General features: G+C 51.5%; 1 protein-coding gene across 1 annotated transcript in view; it reads left to right on the top strand.

Moving 5' to 3' along the window:
- Positions 1–20,698, top strand: part of LOC115083418 (cleavage and polyadenylation specificity factor subunit 1-like) — a gene marked incomplete in the record, with an annotated part of 265,845 nt that overhangs the window by 120,160 nt on the left and 124,987 nt on the right. Inside the window, 3 exon segments of the mRNA XM_029587223.1 lie at positions 8,601–8,675; positions 10,090–10,170; positions 13,859–13,948. Coding sequence (XP_029443083.1) covers positions 8,601–8,675; positions 10,090–10,170; positions 13,859–13,948 — 246 coding nt within the window.

Below are 20,698 nucleotides of genomic sequence, written 5' to 3'. Positions count from 1 at the left end.
TGCTCAGCAAACAGAGTCTAAGCCCATCCAGAATATGTATTCTGGAGAATCTTGAACTGGTGGGTGGCAGGATTCACACACATTTCAAAGCATAGAATTAGATCCCTAGACCCCAATATTGTCTCAGTGCAGCTCTGAGGTGGTCCATCCTTCACAACTAACCAAACTATGAGAAGAGATACAGTTTCTCCACTGTCAAAAAGTGATTGAGATTGATCTCCCCAGGAATCGCAGTATCGATTCTCAATACCTCCTCATTCCAAAAAAGTTGGGAGGCTTAAGACCTATCCTGAATTTTAGGCTATTAAGCATCTGTCTTCATCTAGAAAAATTAAAAATGAACTCTCTCATGGGATAAGCAGTGGATTTCTGCCACTCTACTTTAATAATAATTAATGGACTTTTTCAGGAATTTGTCTAAACCTTTTTTAAATGCAGCTACACTAATAGCTTTCACCATATTCTCTGGCAATGAATTCCAGAGCTTAATTTGTTGAGTGAAAAAATATTTTTTCTTATTAGTTTTAAATGTATTACCTAGGAATGTCGTCATATGTCCCCTGGTATTTGTACTTTTATAAAGAGTAAACAACTGATTAACCTTTACTTGTTCCATTCCACTCATTATTTTGTAGACCTCTGCCATATCTCCCCTCAGCTGTCTGTTCTCTCAGCTGAAGAATCCTAACCTCTCTAACCCTTCTTCATAGGGGAGTTATTCTATCCCCTTTATCATTTTGGCTGCTATTTTCTGTACCTTTTCTAATTCTGTATCTTTTTAAAGATGTGGTGACCAGAACTGCACACAATACTCAAGATGAGGTCGTACCATGGAGCAGTACAGAGGCATTACGATATTCTCTGTTTTATTCTCCATTCCTTTTGTAATAATCTTGATACAGACAATCAAGTTGCCATGTTCTACATAAACATGCAAAGAGGCACAGGTTCCAGGCTTCTATGCCAGGAGACACGTCAAATTCTGGCAGTGGGCAATAAGTCATCAAGCCATTCTCCATGCCACCTACTTTCCTGGCTTGAAGAACGGCTTGATGATAGATTGACTGCGCACAGTTTTTTGCCACACAAGTAGCCTCTTGGTCCACTGCGAACAGATTCTTCAAGTTGTAGGGTCAATCGAAGATCGATCTCTTCACATCGGAAACCAATTGCAAACTTGATCAACTCTGTTCCAGCCTACTGAGTCCCTTAAGGAAAGCACAAGACACATTTCTGCTCGGTTGGGCAGCAGGCTTTTCCATTGTTACCACTTATTGCAAAGACTGTGCAAAAACGCATTAGAGATTGAGCGCTGATGATTCTCATCACTCCATCTCATGACTCCATTGTGGCTGAGTCAAATTGCATGTGCATATCTAATACAGCTCTCATTACATCCCCAAATTCCTCTGGGAGCCAGTCCATCTCTTTTTGCACAACATGACGGCCATCTCCTTCACCCTGACCTTACTTCACTCCACCTGATATACATGGATATGGAACATGAAGTGATTGCAGGTCTCTCCCTTCCAAAAGAAGTAGAGGACATTCTCTTGCTGTGTGAATGCCAGCTATAAGAAAGAACTATGCATTTAAATGGAAGCGTTACTCCAGCTGGTGTTCCCAAAATGCCTTAGACCCTTATACCTGCAAGCCTAGACAACTGTTACCTTAGCTTCTGGTCTGGCCATATCTTCTGTTTGCGTTAAATTGAGCGCAATGGCAGTGTACCACGATCCAATGGACAATACTTCAATATTAACCCATCTCCTAATTTCAAGGGTCATCAAAGAGCTTCTAAAGATTAAACCACTGCTCCAAAATCCAGCAGTTCCCTGGGACCTTAATGTCATCCTGATATAGCTGATGAGGGCTCCATTGGAGCCTCTAGATTCAGTTCCTTTGAAGTACCTGACCTGGTACCATTACTTTGGCATGAAGTATTAATATACTTCAAGCTCTAGTAAACTATTCTCATTATCTTCAATTCTTCCTTGATAAACTAGTCGTTCGCACTAATCCCAAATTTCTACCAAAAGTTGTATTAGCGTTTCACATCAATTAATCAGTTTTGCTCCTAACATTATTCCCTTGTCTCATGAGGGGGAGATGTCGCTTCACATACTAGATCGTAAACGAGAACTTGTTTACTACAAATAAAGAATATAACTACATCGTCAAGAGGCACAGTTCTTTGTATCGGATGGGGCTTGTGGTTAAGGCAGTTAGCTGCATTTAAAAATAAATTGGACAAGTTCCTGGAAGAGAAGTTCATAAACTGTTATTCAATAAGTAGACTTAGGGAAAAGCCAGTCCTTATCACTGAGAGGTAGCAGTAATGCAATCTATTTAATGTTTGGGTACTTGGCAGATACTTGTGACCTAAATTGGCCACTGTTGGAAACAGGATATTCCCTGTACGTACCAGGATCAGTCCAGACGGTGGGTTATGTCCCCCGTCCAGCAGATGGAGTCAGAACAGACTTCGAGGGACGTCACCAGTATAAGCCAGTGCTCCCTCTGCTGGAGCTCAGTATCTTTCTGACTCCAGCAGATGAGAGTTGGGGGATCCACGGTCTCCCCAGGCTGGTTGGATTCTTTTTCAGGATTTCTCTTTATTTCTTCTTCCAGGTTTTCTTGTCTTGAGCTATTTGAATCAAGTTAAAGTTAAATTCTTTGAAAAAAAAAAAAAAAAAAAAGGTTTCTTGTTTGGAGGCGTGTCTTCTGCCTTCTCGCTTGCTTCCTTCTCTGTTGCTTCCTCCGTTTCTGGGGTAAGTTTGTTTTTGTTCCCCTGTGTTGATTTTTCCTTCCAGGGTTTTTTCTCTTCACAGGTTGTTGGTTCCCCGTGGTTGCCGGTGGGCCGGCTCCCACGTGTGGGCAGGCGATCCCGCGGCTTTGCGGCCTATTTTTCGCGTCCTCTTCGGCGCTGCAGGGATCCCTTTGGCGGGTTGTGCAGGCCCTCCGGCCCCCCCGCGGCACCTCCTTAGTGCTCCTGGCCCCCCCCCTGAGGTTTTTGCCGCTCCCGACGACTTTTTGCGAATGCCGCGGCCGTCTCGATGCGCGGCCTGCGGCGAGCCGGGGTCCAGGATTTCAAGGGAGGGGATCTGCGCGAGGTGCCTCCCGGGCGGGGAAGGCACCTCGCAGCCGGCAGACGTTTCTTCCTCTCTCCCCTCCCCCCGGCAGGGGCGGCGCGGGCCGGCCACTTCGCCGCCGTTGGCGGGAACGGCGGCCATTTTGCTTTCGCGGCACCTCGCTGCTGTGGAGGCTGTGACCGAGCGGAGGGATTTTCGGGAGGTCTCACCTCCGAATTTATCCCCGGAGGGGGGCTTGCCCGATCCTGGGCCTTCGGAGGTTCCTCCCTCGGACCCCCCTCCCAGCTTGCCTCGTTTTTCACCTGAGTTTATTCTACTCATGCATAGTGCGTACCTTCAGGGTTTGGGGGCTCCCGGGGACCTGGGCCCTCGCCCTCCACCGGCAAAGACTCCTCGGGTGCCTGTGGCCCCTCCTGGGACGCCCCCTGACCTGGTCGGGTCGGTGGCCGGGGCCCCAGCCCCTCTTCCGCGTCCTCGGCCTGCCACGGGAGCGGCGGCACCGATCTCGCCACCCTCACCGGATCCCGCGGACCCTGCGCTCTCGGAACTCCCTTCCGAAGGGGATGACCCGCTGGCACTCCGGATTTTCCAGCGGGACGAACTGAATGATCTGATACAGCAGATCCTTTTGGAACTGGATCTTGATCCTCCTCCGGATCCGCCGCTCCCGGTGGCGCCCGCCGTCACCACATCGGCCAGAAAGGGGGACCCGGTTCTCGCTGCCCTTCGTCCCCGGCCTCGGGCATTTCCCATCCATGAGTCCTTCCTGCAGCTTCTCACCAGGGAGTGGGATACCCCTGAAGCCTCATTTAAAGTCACTCGGGCTATGGAGAAGTTGTACCCGCTCCCAGAAGACTACTTGGATCTTATCAAGGTTCCCAAGGTGGATTCGGCCGTCTCGGCGGTCACCAAGAGGACGACGATCCCGGTCACGGGCGGCACAGCGCTCCGGGATACTCAGGACCGCAAGTTGGAGGTATTCTTGAAGAAGGTTTTCGAAGTCTCCGCCTTGGGCATGCGGGCTGTCATGTGTACCTCACTGGCTCAGCGGGCCAGTCTCCGGTGGGTGCAACAGTTGCTGACTTCTCAAGCGTTACCACCGGACGAAGCCGCGCAGGCTGACCGCCTGGAGTCCGCGATAGCCTATGGGGCCGATGCCCTATATGATCTCTTCCGAGTACAGGCGCGTTCCATGGTATCGGTGGTGGCAGCTAGGAGGCTCCTTTGGCTCCGCAACTGGGCGGCGGATGCTTCCTCTAAGTCGAGCTTGGGGTCCTTGCCTTTCCGCGGAAAATTCTTGTTTGGAGATGACTTGGATCAGATTATCAAATCTCTCGGGGAGAATGCTGTTCACCGACTCCCTGAAGACAGACATCGACCCTCCAGGGCTTTTGCGGCTACCCGGACTAGAACCCGAGCGCAGAGACGCTACAGGTCGTACAGGCAGCCGGGGACCCGGGCTTCCTCCTCCTCCTCCAGACCCCAGACCTGGTCTCGGTCCTTTCGGGGGCGCCGCTCCGCCCGTGACGGCTCCGGACAGGGTCCTCCTCCACCAAAGTCGTCCCAATGATGCCAGATGCCCCCACTCCCCCACGCCCAGGATAGGGGGTCGCCTGGCGGATTTCTACGGGGAGTGGGTAAGGATATCGGCGGACCAGTGGGTTCTGGACACTATAAGGGACGGCTACGCTTTGGAGTTTGCCCGTCCTCCCAGAGACCGGTTCCTCTTCTCCCCCTGTGGCTCGGACCTCAAGCGGGCGGCGATACAGCAGACTCTGGATCGTCTTCAGGGCATAGGAGCCATTGCCCCCGTCCCCTTCGGCGAGGTGGGCTCGGGTCATTATTCTATCTACTTCGTCGTGCCAAAGAAGGACGGTTCCTTCCGGCCCATTCTCGATCTCAAGGAAGTCAACAGGTCTCTGCGAGTCAGCCGGTTCCGCATGGAGACGCTGCGCTCGGTGATTGCAGCGGTTCATCGAGGGGAATTTCTGGCCTCCTTGGATCTGACGGAGGCCTATTTGCACATTCCCATCCTGCCGGCGCATCGTCGTTTTCTCCGCTTCAAGGTTCTGGGCCAGCACTTCCAGTTCACAGCTCTCCCGTTCGGTCTAGCGACAGCGCCTCGCACCTTCACCAAGATCATGGTTGTCGTCGCCGCGGCTCTCCGCAGGGACGGGATACTTGTCCATCCCTATCTGGACGATTGGCTGATTCGATCGAAGTCCTTTGCCCACGGACACGAGTCGGTGACCAGGGTGGTCCAGGTCCTACAATCCCTGGGATGGGTAGTGAACTTCGCCAAGAGTTCTTTGGTTCCTTCTCAGCGCCTGGACTTCCTGGGTGCCAGCTTCGACACGCTGCAGGGCAAGGTGTTTTTGCGTCCGGACAAGGCTCAGTCGTTGCGGGAGCATGTCTGTCATTTTCAGCTTTGCAGGAGCCCACTTCCCGGGATTATCTTCAGTTGCTGGGAGTGATGGCGTCCACCATCGATATGGTGCCCTGGGCTTTTGCGCACCTGCGCCCTCTGCAGGCGTCCCTCCTCTCCAGGTGGAACCCGGTGTCCCAGGATTATCAGGTGATCCTTCCTCTCCCCTCTGTCGCCAGGGGACAGTCTGGACTGGTGGCTGATACCGACGAATCTGGCTCAGGGTGTCTCTCTCGATGTGCCCACTTGGGTGGTGGTCACTACCGATGCCAGCCTCGTGGGCTGGGGCGCCGTCTGCGACCGCAGCGCAACACAGGGCACGTGGTCCCCGACAGAGGCGACCTGGCCGATCAACCGTCTGGAGACCAGGGCGGTGCGGCTGGCACTACAGCTGTTCCTTCCCCTGGTCCGGAACAGGGAAGTACGAATCCTCTCCGACAATGCCACCACGGTGGCCTATATCAATCGACAGGGAGGCACGAAGAGCAAACATGTCTCCCTGGAGTCGACCCCCCTAATGGAGTGGGCGGAAAGGCATCTAGTCAGGATCGCAGCTTCTCACATCGCCGGAGTGGACAATATCCAGGCGGACTTTCTCAGTCGTCAACAACTGGATCCCGGCGAATGGGAGCTCTCCGCCGAGGCGATGCGGTTGGTGATTCAGCGGTGGGGCGCACCGCATTTCGATCTGATGGCCACGGCCGCCAACGCCAAGGCACCTCGGTTTTTCAGTCGCAGGAGGGAACGAGGCGCGGAGGGGGTGGATGCCCTAGCCCTTCCGTGGCCGACTCGTCGGCTGCTCTACGTTTTTCCTCCGTGGCCCCTGGTGGGCAAAACGCTCCGCAGGATAGAAAATCATCAAGGTCCTGTGGTTCTCGTCGCTCCGGAGTGGCCGCGCAGGCCCTGGTTTGCGGACCTTCTCCAGCTGGCGGTGGACGGCCCGCTTCGGCTCGGTCATCTTCCTCGGCTCCTGCGCCAGGGTCCAGTATATTTCGACCAGGCCGAACTCTTCTGTCTTGCGGCATGGCTTTTGAACGGCGCCGCCTTCGACGCAGGGGCTACCCTGAGGCGGTAGTTTCTACAATGCTGCGGGCCCGGAAGTCTTCTACTTCTGTTGCTTATGTGCGAGTTTGGAGAACGTTCGACGTCTGGTGTTCTTCCAGGGGGATCCGACCCACGGAGGCGTCTGTCCCGTCGATTCTGCAGTTCCTTCAGGATGGTCTGGATTAGGGACTCGCCTATAATTCCCTACGAGTCCAGGTGTCAGCCCTGAGTTCCTTCGTGCGCGCGGATGGCTCTCTTCTCCTGCAACCGGACGTTGCCCGTTTCCTCAAGGGGGTCAAACATGTGCGCCCTCCTGTCCGGGATCCTTGTCCCTCCTGGAGTCTCAACTTGGTGCTTTGAGCCTTGTCCGGGGCACCTTTTGAGCCGATACGTGGGGCGACCCTCAAGGATCTGACTCTAAAGGCGGTCTTCCTTGTGGCCATCTGCTCTGCGCGTCGTGTCTCAGAGCTACAAGCGTTATCTTGCAGGGAGCCTTATCTCAGGTTCACGGATTCCGGAGTCTCCCTGCGCACCGTACCTTCCTTCCTTCCGAAGGTTGTCTCGTCTTTTCACTTGAATCAGACGGTGGAACTTCCGTCCTTTGGACCCAGCGAGCCTAGGTCTCTTCGTTTCTTGGATGTCAAGCGCACCTTGCGTCACTATCTGGAGGTGACCAATGATTTCCGGCTCTCAGATCATCTCTTCGTTCTCTGGTCCGGTCCGAAGAAGGGGCGTCAGGCCTCGAAGACAACGATTGCACGATGGCTTAAAGAGGCGATCTCGGTCTCCTACATTGGAGCTGGCCGTCTTCCGCCTAGCGGGGTTATCGCTCATTCCACCCGCTCGCAGGCGGCGTCCTGGGCGGAATCTCGCTCCGTCTCCTCCCAGGAGATCTGCCGAGCAGCGACATGGAAGTCGCTGCATACCTTTTCACGACATTATCGACTGCACCTGGCGTCGTCCTCCATGGGACACTTTGGTGCCCAGGTTCTCCGAGCAGGGCTTTCAGGGGCCCACCCGGTTTAGGGAAGCTTTGGTACATCCCACCGTCTGGACTGATCCTGGTACGTACAGGGAAAAGAAAATTATTCCTTACCTGCTAATTTTCGTTCCTGTAGTACCAAGGATCAGTCCAGACGCCCACCACTCTGGGATCTTTCTGCTTCTGCTCGGTTCTGATGCCTGTCGATATCTTCTATTACCTGCTGTTTGTGCCTTGTTTCTATGTTGCACAGCTCTCTACAAGTTGGGTTCTTACCGCTCGTTGGCGGTTCATTGTTATTGCAGTTCAGTGCCTGTCTTTCAGGTATGTTGAGTAACTTGATTCAATCCCTTTCGGGTCCTTTGGGCTTTGCTATACGGGATACTGAGCTCCAGCAGAGGGAGCACTGGCTTATACTGGTGACGTCCCTCGAAGTCTGTTCTGACTCCATCTGCTGGACGGGGGACATAACCCACCGTCTGGACTGATCCTTGGTACTACAGGAACGAAAATTAGCAGGTAAGGAATAATTTTCTTTTGGGCTTGATGGACCCTTGATCAGAACCAGTATGGAGAGTCTTGTGTTCCTGCTTCGTACATATTTGAAAAGGTTTTTATTATGTTTTTTGTCTGTGCGGCAGACATCTTTTCAATTTTTTTTTGCCTGCCTTATCGATGATGATGCCTCCTCTCCATGAGCACCTAAAGGGAGGTAAATTTGGAGGTGGTCAGCGAAAAAATGGTAGTAGAACATCCAAATGTAATGTAAAATCTGAAGTTTATTTACTGCCTTTCAGGTCAAGCAAAGTAGCACCAAATGCAGTATACAGCTATGCAAAATAGTCTATAATCAAATACAAATAGAGCCATCATTTCCACAAGGAGATGAAGGATCCTTTATGTATGTATATTCTGCTTTTTAGCATTTCAGAGTGGATTGCATTCAGATACTGTAGGGATTTCCCTACCTCGGAGGTGAAGTGACTTGCCTGAGGAACGGCAGCAGGATTTGAACCCTGGCTACCCAGAGTAACCGTGTGGCTCTCCTTTGTTTCAGGTGTGTGACAGCATTCTCAATATTGGGCCTTGTGCTAATGCCTGCATGGGAGAGCCAGCCTTCCTGTCTGAGGAGGTGAGTCCCGGGGGGGTCGGGACCCGAGGACTCCCCTTCCCCACCCTCTTGTGAGATGCTCCTTTCTGTTTCTCACCACTGCTTTCATTTTCTCTCTTCTAATTTAAAGACCAGTCACCGCATGAAGTGAGTTTTTCCTGTTCTCCCCGTTTATTGCATATCTGGCCCCAGCCCCACCCTCTTCTTAACGTCAGGTTGAGTCCCCTTACCTCAGAGAAGTACCTTTGCTTTCTCTGATGGGTTTAGAGGTTTACCTGATGATGCTTTCTCATGTGCTGACCTGCGCTTTCGTGCTTTCACATGGGCGCCCCCCCCCCTGCTCTTTTGTGCTCTCCAGTGGCCAGACGTGCTGATATGTATTTGTTGGCACTGATTGGCACACTTAGTCACCTCATAGCTCTGCAGTGATGACACCTCTGATGCCTTGTTCCCTTGTCATGCGTGCATGTACATCAAATGCCCTTCTTGGCATTCTCACTCATTGGCACTGCTTGGCATGCTCACATTCACGTCAAGACTTAGTCACCTCATAGCTCCGCAGTGACGACACCTCTGATGCCTTGTTCCCTTGTCATGCGTGCATGTACATCAAATGCCCTTCTTGGCATTCTCACTCATTGGCACTGCTTGGCAGGCTCACATTCACTTCAAGACTTAGTCACCTCTTAGCTCTGCATTGACGACACCTCTGATGCCTTGTTCCCTTGTCATGCATGCATGTACATCAAATGCCCTTCTTGGCATTCTCACTCATTGGCACTGCTTGGCAGGCTCACATTCACTTCACGACTGTCACCTCATACCTGTGCAGTGACGACACATCTGATGCCTTGTTCCCTTGTCATGCATGCATGTACATCAAATGCCCTTCTTGGCATGCTCACTCATTGGCACTGCTTGGCATGCTCACATTCACTTCAAGACTTAGTCAACTCATAGCTCTGCAGTGACGACACCTCTGATGCCTTGTTCCCTTGTCATGCATGCATGTACATCAGATGCCCTTCTTGGCATTCTCACTCATTGGCACTGCTTGGTAGGCTCACATTCACTTCAAGACTTAGTCAACTCATAGCTCTGCATTGACGACACCTCTGATGCCTTGTTCCCTTGTCATGCATGCATGTACATCAGATGCCCTTCTTGGCATTCTCACTCATTGGCACTGCTTGGTAGGCTCACATTCACTTCAAGACTTAGTCACCTTATAGCTCTGCATTGACGACACCTCTGATGCCTTGTTCCCTTGTCATGCGTGCATGTACATCAGATGCCCTTCTTGGCATTCTCACTCATTGGCACTGCTTGGCAGGCTCGCATTCACTTCAAGACTGCATTTTTTCTATGGTGTCATATTTTATTGGCTCCCTGATCACTGTTTGACTGTTATAACTTTGTCATCTTTTCTCTACAGTTTCAGAACAGTCTGGAGCTAGACCTGGAGATTGTGGTTTGCTCCGGCTATGGAAAGAATGGTGCCCTGTCAGTCCTTCAGGTAATCTCTGACAGTACCAGGGTAAGGGCATTCACTCTCCCCTGTTATACCATGGGTGATGACACCCTCCTCCATGAGGCGATTCCATATGATTGGTCAGTGCTTTAGGTAAAAGTGGGCAGCAGTGTCCATGTTGCTGTCCTCTCCTACAGATAATGACATACCCTGGGTTCCCACATCCAAGTCACTGACCCATTACAGCTCCATGTAAGGGCATGCCCTTGTTACACTCCTTCCTCTCTCCCTTATCAATGGCTCTTACCATGCAATCTGACCTGGAAATGAAAAACTCTACATAACACAATATATAAAAGCCTGAGTCAAGAAGCTTGGTCTGGCTAAAGAAGATTTGCTGTATGAAGGAATGAGTGGAGTGTGGGAAAGATAGCTTGGCTGTATGTAGCTCGGTGTATGAAGGCCTGAGTCTGGGAGGGATAGCTTGGCTGTACGTACCTCGGTGTATGAAGGCCTGAGTCTGGGAGGGATAGCTTTGTTTTCGTAGCTCGGTGTATGAAGGCCTGAGTCTGGGAGGGATAGCTTGGCTTTACATAGCTCGGTGGATGAAGGCCTGAGTCTGGGAGGGATAGCTTGGCTTTACCTAGCTCTGTGTATGAAGGCCTGAGTCTGGGAGGGATAGCTTGGCTTTACGTAGCTCGGTGTATGAAGGCCTGAGTCTGGGAGGGATAGCTTGGCTTTACATAGCTCGGTGTAAGAAGGCCTGAGTCTGGGAGGGATAGCTTGGCTTGTACGTAGCTCGGTGTATGAAGGCCTGAGTCTGGGAGGGATAGCTTGGCTTGTACGTAACTCGGTGTATGAAGGCCTGAGTCTGGGAGGGATAGCTTGGCTTGTACGTAGCTCGGTGTATGAAGGCCTGAGTCTGGAAGGGATTGCTTGGCTTTATGTAGCTCGGTGTATGAAAGGCCTGAGTCTGGGAGGGATAGCTTGGCTTGTACGTAGCTCGGTGTATGAAGGCCTGAGTCTGGAAGGGATTGCTTGGCTTGTACGTAGCTCGGTGTATGAAGGCCTGAGTCTGGGAGGGATAGCTTGGCTTGTACGTAGCTCGGTGTATGAAGGCCTGAGTCTGGGAGGGATAGCTTGGCTTGTACGTAACTCGGTGTATGAAGGCCTGAGTCTGGGAGGGATAGCTTGGCTTGTACGTAACTCGGTGTATGAAAGGCCATGTGTTGGAGGGATAGCTTGGCTTGTACGTAGCTCGGTGTATGAAGGCCTGAGTCTGGAAGGGATTGCTTGGCTTTATGTAGCTCGGTGTATGAAAGGCCTGAGTCTGGGAGGGATAGCTTGGCTTTATGTAGCTCGGTGTATGAAGGCCTGAGTCTGGAAGGGATTGCTTGGCTTTATGTAGCTCGGTGTATGAAGGCCTGAGTCTGGGAGGGATAGCTTGGCTTGTACGTAGCTCGGTGTATGAAGGCCTGAGTCTGGAAGGGATAGCTAGGCTTTACGTAGCTCGGTGTATGAAGGCCTGAGTCTGGGAGGGATAGCTTGGCTTGTACGTAGCTCGGTGTATGAAGGCCTGAGTCTGGAAGGGATAGCTTGGCTTGTACGTAGCTCGGTGTATGAAAGGCCATGTGTTGGAGGGATAGCTTGGCTGTAGATAGTGTGTCAGGGAGGGGAGTCTGGAGATAGCATTGCAAGAAGAGGATGAAATAGAAATGTGGTTTGTGATGGAAGGCCCTGGAAAGGGAGCAAGGGATGTGGCTAGTATTTTACTTCGTGGATCTTGTACTCTGGAACTAAGAATAGATAGAATTGCAATGTGTGATGAGGGCTATGAACTCTCGGATGAGCAAGGTGTGAAGCCTGGATGTAGAATTAGGTCCTGCAGTGTAGGAGGAGGAGGGAATGGATGTGGCATGATTAGGATGGGATGGGATTGCAATGTGTGATGAGGGCTATGAACTCTCGGATGAGCAAGGTGTGAAGCCTGGATGTAGAATTAGGTCCTGCAGTGTAGGAGGAGGAGGGAATGGATGTGGCATGATTAGGATGGGATGGGATTGCAATGTGTGATGAGGGCTATGAACTCTCGGATGAGCAAGGTGTGAAGCCTGGATGTAGAATTAGGTCCTGCAGTGTAGGAGGAGGAGGAGGGAATGGATGTGGCATGATTAGGATGGGATGGGATTGCAATGTGTGATGAGGGCCATGAACTCTCGGATGAGCAAGGTGTGAAGCCTGGATGTAGAATTAGGTCCTGCAGTGTAGGAGGAGGAGGGAATGGATGTGGCATGATTAGGATGGGATGGGATTGCAATGTGTGATGAGGGCTATGAACTCTCGGATGAGCAAGGTGTGAAGCCTGGATGTAGAATTAGGTCCTGCAGTGTAGGAGGAGGAGGAGGGAATGGATGTGGCATGATTAGGATGGGATGGGATTGCAATGTGTGATGAGGGCTATGAACTCTCGGATGAGCAAGGTGTGAAGCCTGGATGTAGAATTAGGTCCTGCAGTGTAGGAGGAGGAGGAGGGAATGGATGTGGCATGATTAGGATGGGATGGGATTGCAATGTGTGATGAGGGCTATGAACTCTCGGATGAGCAAGGTGTGAAGCCTGGATGTAGAATTAGGTCCTGCAGTGTAGGAGGAGGAGGGAATGGATGTGGCATGATTAGGATGGGATGGGATTGCAATGTGTGATGAGGGCTATGAACTCTCGGATGAGCAAGGTGTGAAGCCTGGATGTAGAATTAGGTCCTGCAGTGTAGGAGGAGGAGGGAATGGATGTGGCATGATTAGGATGGGATGGGATTGCAATGTGTGATGAGGGCTATGAACTCTCGGATGAGCAAGGTGTGAAGCCTGGATGTATAATTAGGTCCTGCAGTGTAGGAGGAGGAGGGAATGGATGTGGCATGATTAGGATGGGATGGGATTGCAATGTGTGATGAGGGCTATGAACTCTCGGATGAGCAAGGTGTGAAGCCTGGATGTAGAATTAGGTCCTGCAGTGTAGGAGGAGGAGGAGGGAATGGATGTGGCATGATTAGGATGGGATTGCAATGTGTGATGAGGGCTATGAACTCTCGGATGAGCAAGGTGTGAAGCCTGGATGTAGAATTAGGTCCTGCAGTGTAGGAGGAGGAGGAGGGAATGGATGTGGCATGATTAGGATGGGATGGGATTGCAATGTTCAGTGCGGCTCCTGTGCTGTGGGCACTGCTGGTCAGCAAGTTGTTGTGGAGCGATGCTAAGTCATGGCTGCCACAGGATAATGATTTACGCTGTCATTTATTAGGAGAAAGGAGAGTGCTATTTTCGGAGCTTTGGCCCTCAGTCAGGGATATGGCAGAGGGTGCCAGGCCCTGTCGCTGTGGGGTTTGCCTGTGTAAGGTGAAGAGGGGATACTGTTTGGATTGGTCATTGATGAAGCTTGGGCTAGAGTATGGAGACGTTTTGGCACTTTTTTGGGGGGAGGGGTTGTAATTTAGTCCATCTTTCCAGAGAGAGCTGAAGACAAATTACAACAATTCAGTTAGGATAGGTCCCTGTCCCCAAAGCCTTACAATCCAAGTGGTTACCCGAGGCAACAGAAAATAGTGACTTGCCCAGGGTGATAGAGAATGTGAGAAGCGGGATTTGAACCTTGGCTTCCCTGGTGCCCCGTTGCCTTTCACCTCTGATGTGTTACGTACTTATCATTTCTGTGCTGCTTCCTCTCTCCCCTCCAGAAAAGCATCCGGCCACAGGTGGTCACCACGTTCGAGCTCCCTGGCTGTCACGACATGTGGACGGTGATCTCCTCCCACAAGAAGGAAGAGGTAGAGTCCTTCCTTACCTGCTGTCTGATTGCAGGATTCCAGGGTTTGCAAAACGCTACCTATGCCTTGCTGGACAGAGAACTTTTTAATTCTTGGGGTGATTTGAAGACTCCTGCGATATAATTTAAATTGGAACCTTCGTTTGCAATTTTTGTTTTATTTTTCCCCAGAACTTATCAGTGTTACATAAGAATAAAAATGAGAGAAATCGGTGAAGAAAATTGACTTGCCATTTTTGTTCTTACATTAATTGCTGATAAATTCACAGGGCAAATACAATAAAAAACTGAAAATGAAGGTCCCCAAATGTGTGTGTTGAAGGATCTGCTAAGTTCCCTGTACGTACCCCGATCAGTCCAGACCGTGGGCTCTGCCTCCCTTCCAGCAGGTGGAGACAGAGAGAGTCTTGAAAGGCGCCCTCCTCACTTATCCTGGTTGTGCCTCCTGCATCCCCTCAGTATTTCTCTGTCTCCAGCAGATGGAGGTCGTGCAAACCCTGCAGTCTTGCCCGGTTTCTGGGGTGTAGGCTATCCCTTACATTTACTAAAAGTGAACTAGCTATAAGTTCTGAATCAAGCAAGTTTAAAAAAAAAAAAAAAGGTTCTTCTGCAGCAGGGAGTGTTTCCCTATCCCTATCCTCCCAGGGGGTTGTTAGATCCTGTGGGGTCATCCCCCCTGGTGCCAGGTTATTGGAGCTGGGGTTGGTAACACCGCGTGGCTCCAGCCAGGTAAGAAGCTGGGGAAGAGATTACCGGGGGTCTGGTCCCTCTCTTACCCCAAGCCTTAAAATAAATAAATAAATAAATAAATAAAACATTTGGAAAAGTTTTTCTTTTTGGGTCGGCTGCATTCCAGGACTCCTCCCCATCTGAATCACTGCGTTTTTGACTAATTTTGCTGCGTTTTTCGCATGTTCTGGTCCACCCTCTTTCACACACACACAGTGCCGCAGCCATCTTTGTGTGTGGCATGTGGAGAATTATCCGCGCGGCTTTCTAGGGCTGGTATTTGCTCCTGCTGCCTACCTGGAGGGGAAGGCAGCTCTTTTTCAGGGTCTGCAGCATTAGCCAAGCCTCAAGGGGCTCAAAAACTATCTGCTCCCCGGGAGCCTCAGGCTGACCCTTTTCACCTCAGTGCAGGGTCGGCAGCCATCTTAAACACCTTTGCTGAAGCACAGGAAAGAAAGGGCTATGAGGGCAGGGGAGCTTCTCCCAGCACTGGCACCAGTTCCTACCAGTTCTGACAATTATTTTGATCAGGATTTTTTCAAGGGGGCCCCTGCTGCTTCAGGGGGAGAGGATGTGGATTCTTTTTCTTTAGATTTTGTCCTCCTCATGCATAAAGCCTTTCTGGCTTCTAGGTCTCCACAAGGTGGTGCTTTGCCAGTGAGACCTCCATGGGTGCTGTCTGGGTGATCAGATGACCCCCAAAGGGCGCCGGGCAGGCCTTGATAAAATGGAGAAGCTTTTTGGGGCTCGAAGTCTGCTCTTTCAACTCCTGCGTCGAGCCCATCGATGTCAAGGGACCGCAGGGAACCTCTTGACCCGCTTCCCCTGGCCGTTCCACTCGCCAGTACCTCCAAGGATTGTGGGGACGGTGATAGGTCTTCGATGATTTTGCCGCTCTCCAGGACATAGAGTCTTCCACTTCCTCGGTGCCAGGGAAAGACCGGGCCGAGCACAGAGGGAGATCCTGCAAACATAACCACCGGTCGCCGTCGACTCATTCCTGCTGTGCCTAGAGGCAGTGCAAGTGTGGACTTAGGCCCTCTCGCAGAGGATGTGTCTGTGTACCACGTACCTGCCCGGGTCATCTGAATGTCCTGGCGGATCACTTAAGCCGCTCCTTTCAGCCTCATGAGTGGTCCCTCCACCCAGGGATGGCAGCCGAGCTGTTTCACTGCTAGGGCATGCCAGATATGGATTTCTTCGCCTCCCCTCACAACTACAAGGTGAGCAAGCTCCTGCTCCCTGTTGTTGGGGGATGGACATCCGGCCTAGGAATGCTTCTCCCTCCCTTGGAGGAGAGGCCTGCTATATGCATACCCCCCTCTGATGTTCCTGCTGAAGATGTTGCTGAAGCTTCAACAGGTCGGCAGGACCATGATCCTGGTGGCGCCCTTCTGGCCATGTCAAGTCTGGTTCCTGCTTCTGCAGGACTTGTCGGTGTGGGCCCCCGTCTGGTTGGGGATGGAGCCCGATCTTATCTCTCAGAATCAGGGCACCCTGTGCCATCCGAACCTCTGGGTGCTGGCCCTGACGGCTTGGATGTTGAGCGCATAGTCCTTCAGCCTCTGGCACTCTCGGACTGTCTCTCCCAGGTATTGGTGGCATCCCAAAAACCCTCCACCAAAAAGTCCTTCAGCTTGAAGTGGAAAAGATTTTCCATCTGGTGTACAGAGCATGGCTTGGATCCCTTCTCCTGCCCCCTCCCTCAGCTATTGAACTACCTGTGGCACCTTTCCGAGTCTGGGCTTCAGACCAACTAGGTCAGAGTCCACCTGAGCGCGGTCAGTGCGAACCATTGCGGGGTTCACTGGTACGTCGGTTTCCGTGCAATCTCTAGTAGGCCGGTTCATGTGGGGCCCCCTCCAGCTGAAGCCCCCTCTTCGGCCTCCTGTCATAGCCTGGGATCTCAATGTTGTCCTAGCATGGCTCATGTTGACCCCCTTTTGAGCTGCTGTAGTCTTGTGACCAGAAGTTCCTCATCTGGAAAGTTTTGTTCCTGGTGGTAATTAATTCAGCTCGTAGGGTCAGTGAGCTTCAAGCTCTAGTGACCTACCTACTATACACAAAGTTTTTCTATGATCATGCGGTATTGCGTACACATCCGAAATTCCTGCTCAAGATGGTATCAGATTTCCACCTTAATCAGTCCATCATATTTCCCACCTTCTCCTCCAGGCCTCATTCTCACTCGGGGGAGCGAGTCCTCCACACCTTGGACTGCAAAAGGGCCTTGGCTTTCTTTCTGGATCGTATAGCGAGCCACAGACAGTTCACCCAGCTCATCATTTCTTTTGATCCCAACAGACTGGGAAGGGTGGTGGGTAAGCAGACCCTGTCGAACTGTTGGCGAATTGCGTTGCCTTTTGCTATCAGCAGACAGGCCTGCTCGCCGGCAGAGTAAAGGCTCACTCTGTGTGAGCCTCTGTGCGGTGGCTCGTTTTGGCGCAGTCCCCATCGCTGAGATTTGCAGGGCCGCAACCTAGAGTTCTCTTCATATATTTGCAGCTCATTACTGTTTAGACAAGGATGGGCATCAGGACAGTACCTTTCGTCAATCCGTCCTGCGCAACCTTTCTAGGCCTGAACCCAACTCTTCATGCTTCTGTGGTAACCAGACAGTCCCCTGCTGGCGTACAGTGCTTCAGTTGTGTTGTGCCCATTGGCACCTTGTTCGGTCGCTGCAGGTATCTCTAGTTCATGGGGATCGTCTGGAGCTTGGTATTCTCCCATATGTGAGGACTACAGGAAAATTAGTTCTTACCTGATAATTTTCGTTCCTGTAGTACCACGGATCAGTCCAGACCATGGGTTAAGCCCCCGTTCCAGCAGCTGAAGACAGACCAAAGTTCTAAGGGCAGCCCATATAAGGACGGAACCCACCCTGGAACCCTCAGTAATAACCATTGTCAAGCAGAAAATACAAGATCAAGCAAGTAATAGGATAACTAGTAAGTTAATTTAAACCAATAAAATGACAGAACAATTGAATTAACTGTGTAACTAAACGCTCTTGTATATCTACCCCCAATCATCGTAAAGATGCTTCTGGTGCCTAACAGTAAATTCCAGGAAAACAATGCAGGGAACAAAAAGAAAATCCTATAAGAAGGAAAAAATTTGAGCGGACAGAAGAAGAACGGGCGGGCGTCTGGACTGATCCGTGGTACTACAGGAATGAAAATTATCAGGTAAGAACTAATTTTCCTTTCCATGTATGTACCCGGATCAGTCCAGACCATGGGATGTCCCAAAGCTTCCCTACAGAGGGTGGGACCCAGACAGTCCCGCTCGAAGTACCTGCCAACCAAAGGAACCAAAGGCTGGAGCCTGAACATCGAGTCGGTAGTGACGAGCAAAAGTATGAAGAGATTTCCATGTAGCCGCCCTACATATTTTTTGCGGCGACACCGATTGAGACTCCGCCCAAGAAGTCGCTTGAGAACGTAAAGAATGAGCTTTTAGGCCTTCAGGAACTGGTCGGCCCTTGCAAATGTAGGCTGAAAAAATCGCCTCCTTCAACCAGCGAGCAATTGTAGCCTTAGAAGCTTGCTTCCCCCTGTTGGGTCCACTCCACAGGACAAAAAGATGATCGGAAATCCGAAAATCATTAGTGACCTCAAGATAATGCAATAAGACTCATTTGACATCGAGACGACGAAGATCACTATTACCAGACGCCGCGATATCCTCTGGCGAAAAAGCAGGAAGTTCCACGGACTGGTTAACATGAAAAGGCGACACAACCTTAGGTAAGAAAGAAGGTACGGTCTTGAGAGAGACGCCTGAGTCCGAAAAACGCAAGAAAGGGTCTCTACAGAATAGAGCTTGAAGCTCAGACACCCTCCTGGCAGAGCAAATAGCAACCAAGAAGACAGTCTTGAGAGTCAAGTCTTTGAGAGTGGCTCGACAGAGAGGCTCGAACGGTGCCGAACAAAGAGCTCGGAGAACCAAGTTTAGACTCCACGAAGGACAAATAGACCGGACAGGCAGTTTCAGGTCCCTGAGAAAACGTACAACATCCGGATGAGAGGCGACTGGCCGACCTTCGATAGAGCCCAGAAGGGAACCAAGAGCCGAAACCTGAATTCGCAGGGAGCTAACCGAAAGACCCTTGGAGAGACCACGCTGAAGGTAAGTGAGAATAACCGCAACCAAAGGCGAACATGCCGAAACACCCAACTCCTCGCAGACGTTTTCAAAAACCTTCCAGACCCGGACGTAGGTAAGCGATGTCGACTGTTTGTGAGACCTGAGGAGTGTGGCATTAATTTCATCCTTATATCTTCTTCGTCTCAAACGTCTCCGTTCAAAAGCCATGCCGCTAGACAGAAGCGATCCACCTGGTCGAAAAATACGGGACCCTGCCGCAGAAGATGGGACAGGTGACCGAGATGAAGAGGTCCGTCCACCGTGAGATTCACCAGATCCGCGAACCACGGCCATCGGGGCCATTTGGGGGCCACGAGAATGACCGGACCGCGATGGAGTTCTATTCTTCGTAGAACCTTCCCCACTAATGGCCACGGTGGAAACATGTAGCGAAGAACGTCGGAGGGCCAGGGAAGAACCAGTGCATCCACCTCTTCCGAACAATGCTCCCTCCACCGGCTGAAGAACCGGGGAGCCTTGGCTTGGATAGCGTCGCCATGAGGTCCAGGTGAGGGGGGGACCCCACCTGTGCACGATTAGGTCCATCGCTTCGTCTGACAACTCCCACTTGCTGGGATCGAGATGTTGTCGACTGAGGAAGTCGGCTTGAATATTCTTCTTGCCTGCTATGTGGAGGCCGCCAGGCGATCCAAGTGTTTCTCTGCCCAGAGAAAAAGCTTGCTGGCCTCTAGCACCATTAGAAGACTTTGAGTCCCCCCTGTCGATTTATGTAAGCCACCGTGGTGGAATTGTCCGATCGCACCCGGACCACTTTGTGGCGAATCAGAGGAAGAAAAAATTTGAGAGCCAGGCGAACCGCTCGGGCTTCTAGAAGATTGATGTGCCACCGAGACTGGGAGAGGGACCAGAAACCTTGAGTCATTTGAGATTGGTAGACGGCCCCCCAACCGGAGAGGCTGACATCTGTCGTCACAATGACCCAAGAGGGAGTCAAAAGAGGCATCCCCTTGAGAAGATGTGCCGGGGAGAACCACCATTGTATATTGGCTATGGTAGAGTCGGAGAGAGAGAGAATCTCTTGGTACTGCTCGGACATCGGTTTCCAACGGGATAACAACGCTTTCTGTAAAGGACGCATATGAGCAAACACCCAGGGGACGAGATCGATGGTGGAAGCCATGGTCCCTAAAACTTGCAGGTAATCTCACGCCGTGGGAAGTGGTAGAGAGACAAAAGTGTTCAACTGATCGATCAGGTTGAGAGTCCGCGAGACCGAAAGAAAAACTTTCCGGACCCGAGTGTTGAAAAGAGCACCAAGGAATTCCAGCTCTTGTGAGGGCCGAAGATTGCTTTTGGAGTAGTTGATTATCCAGCCGAGAGATGTGAGTAGGGCTAAAACTCTGTTTATCGCGTGCGTGCAGAGGGCAGCGGACTTGCCCCTTACCAACCAATCGTCTAGATAAGGATGGACTAAAATTCCTTCTCGTCGGAGAGCTGCCGCAACGACTACCATGATATTGGTGAAGGTGCGGGGAGTGGTGGCGAGACCGAAGGGAAGGGCCCGGAACTGGAAGTGCTGGTCTAGGATCTGAAAGCGAAGGAAACTTTGATGTTCCCGACGGATGGGGATGTGAAGATAAGCCTCTGTCAGATCAAGGGAAGCGAGGAACTCGCCGGGACGAACCGCCGCAATCACTGTGCGCAGGGTTTCCATCTTGAAACGGGAAACCTTGAGGGCCCGATTGACCCTTTTGAGATCCAGGATGGGGCGGAAGGAATCGTCCTTTTTGGGAACAATGAAGTAAATTGAATACTGGCCGGCGCCCTGTTCTTGCACCAGTACCGGAAGGATCGACCCCAAGTCCTGAAGTCTCAACAGGGTGTGACAGACCTCCGGTCGCTTGGAACGGCC

The sequence above is a fragment of the Rhinatrema bivittatum genome, chromosome 2 (genome assembly GCF_901001135.1).
Source record: "Rhinatrema bivittatum chromosome 2, aRhiBiv1.1, whole genome shotgun sequence".
Taxonomy (NCBI): Eukaryota; Metazoa; Chordata; class Amphibia; order Gymnophiona; family Rhinatrematidae; genus Rhinatrema; species Rhinatrema bivittatum.
Note: the sequence above shows the minus strand (reverse complement) of the source record. Positions and strands in the feature narration are given on the sequence as shown.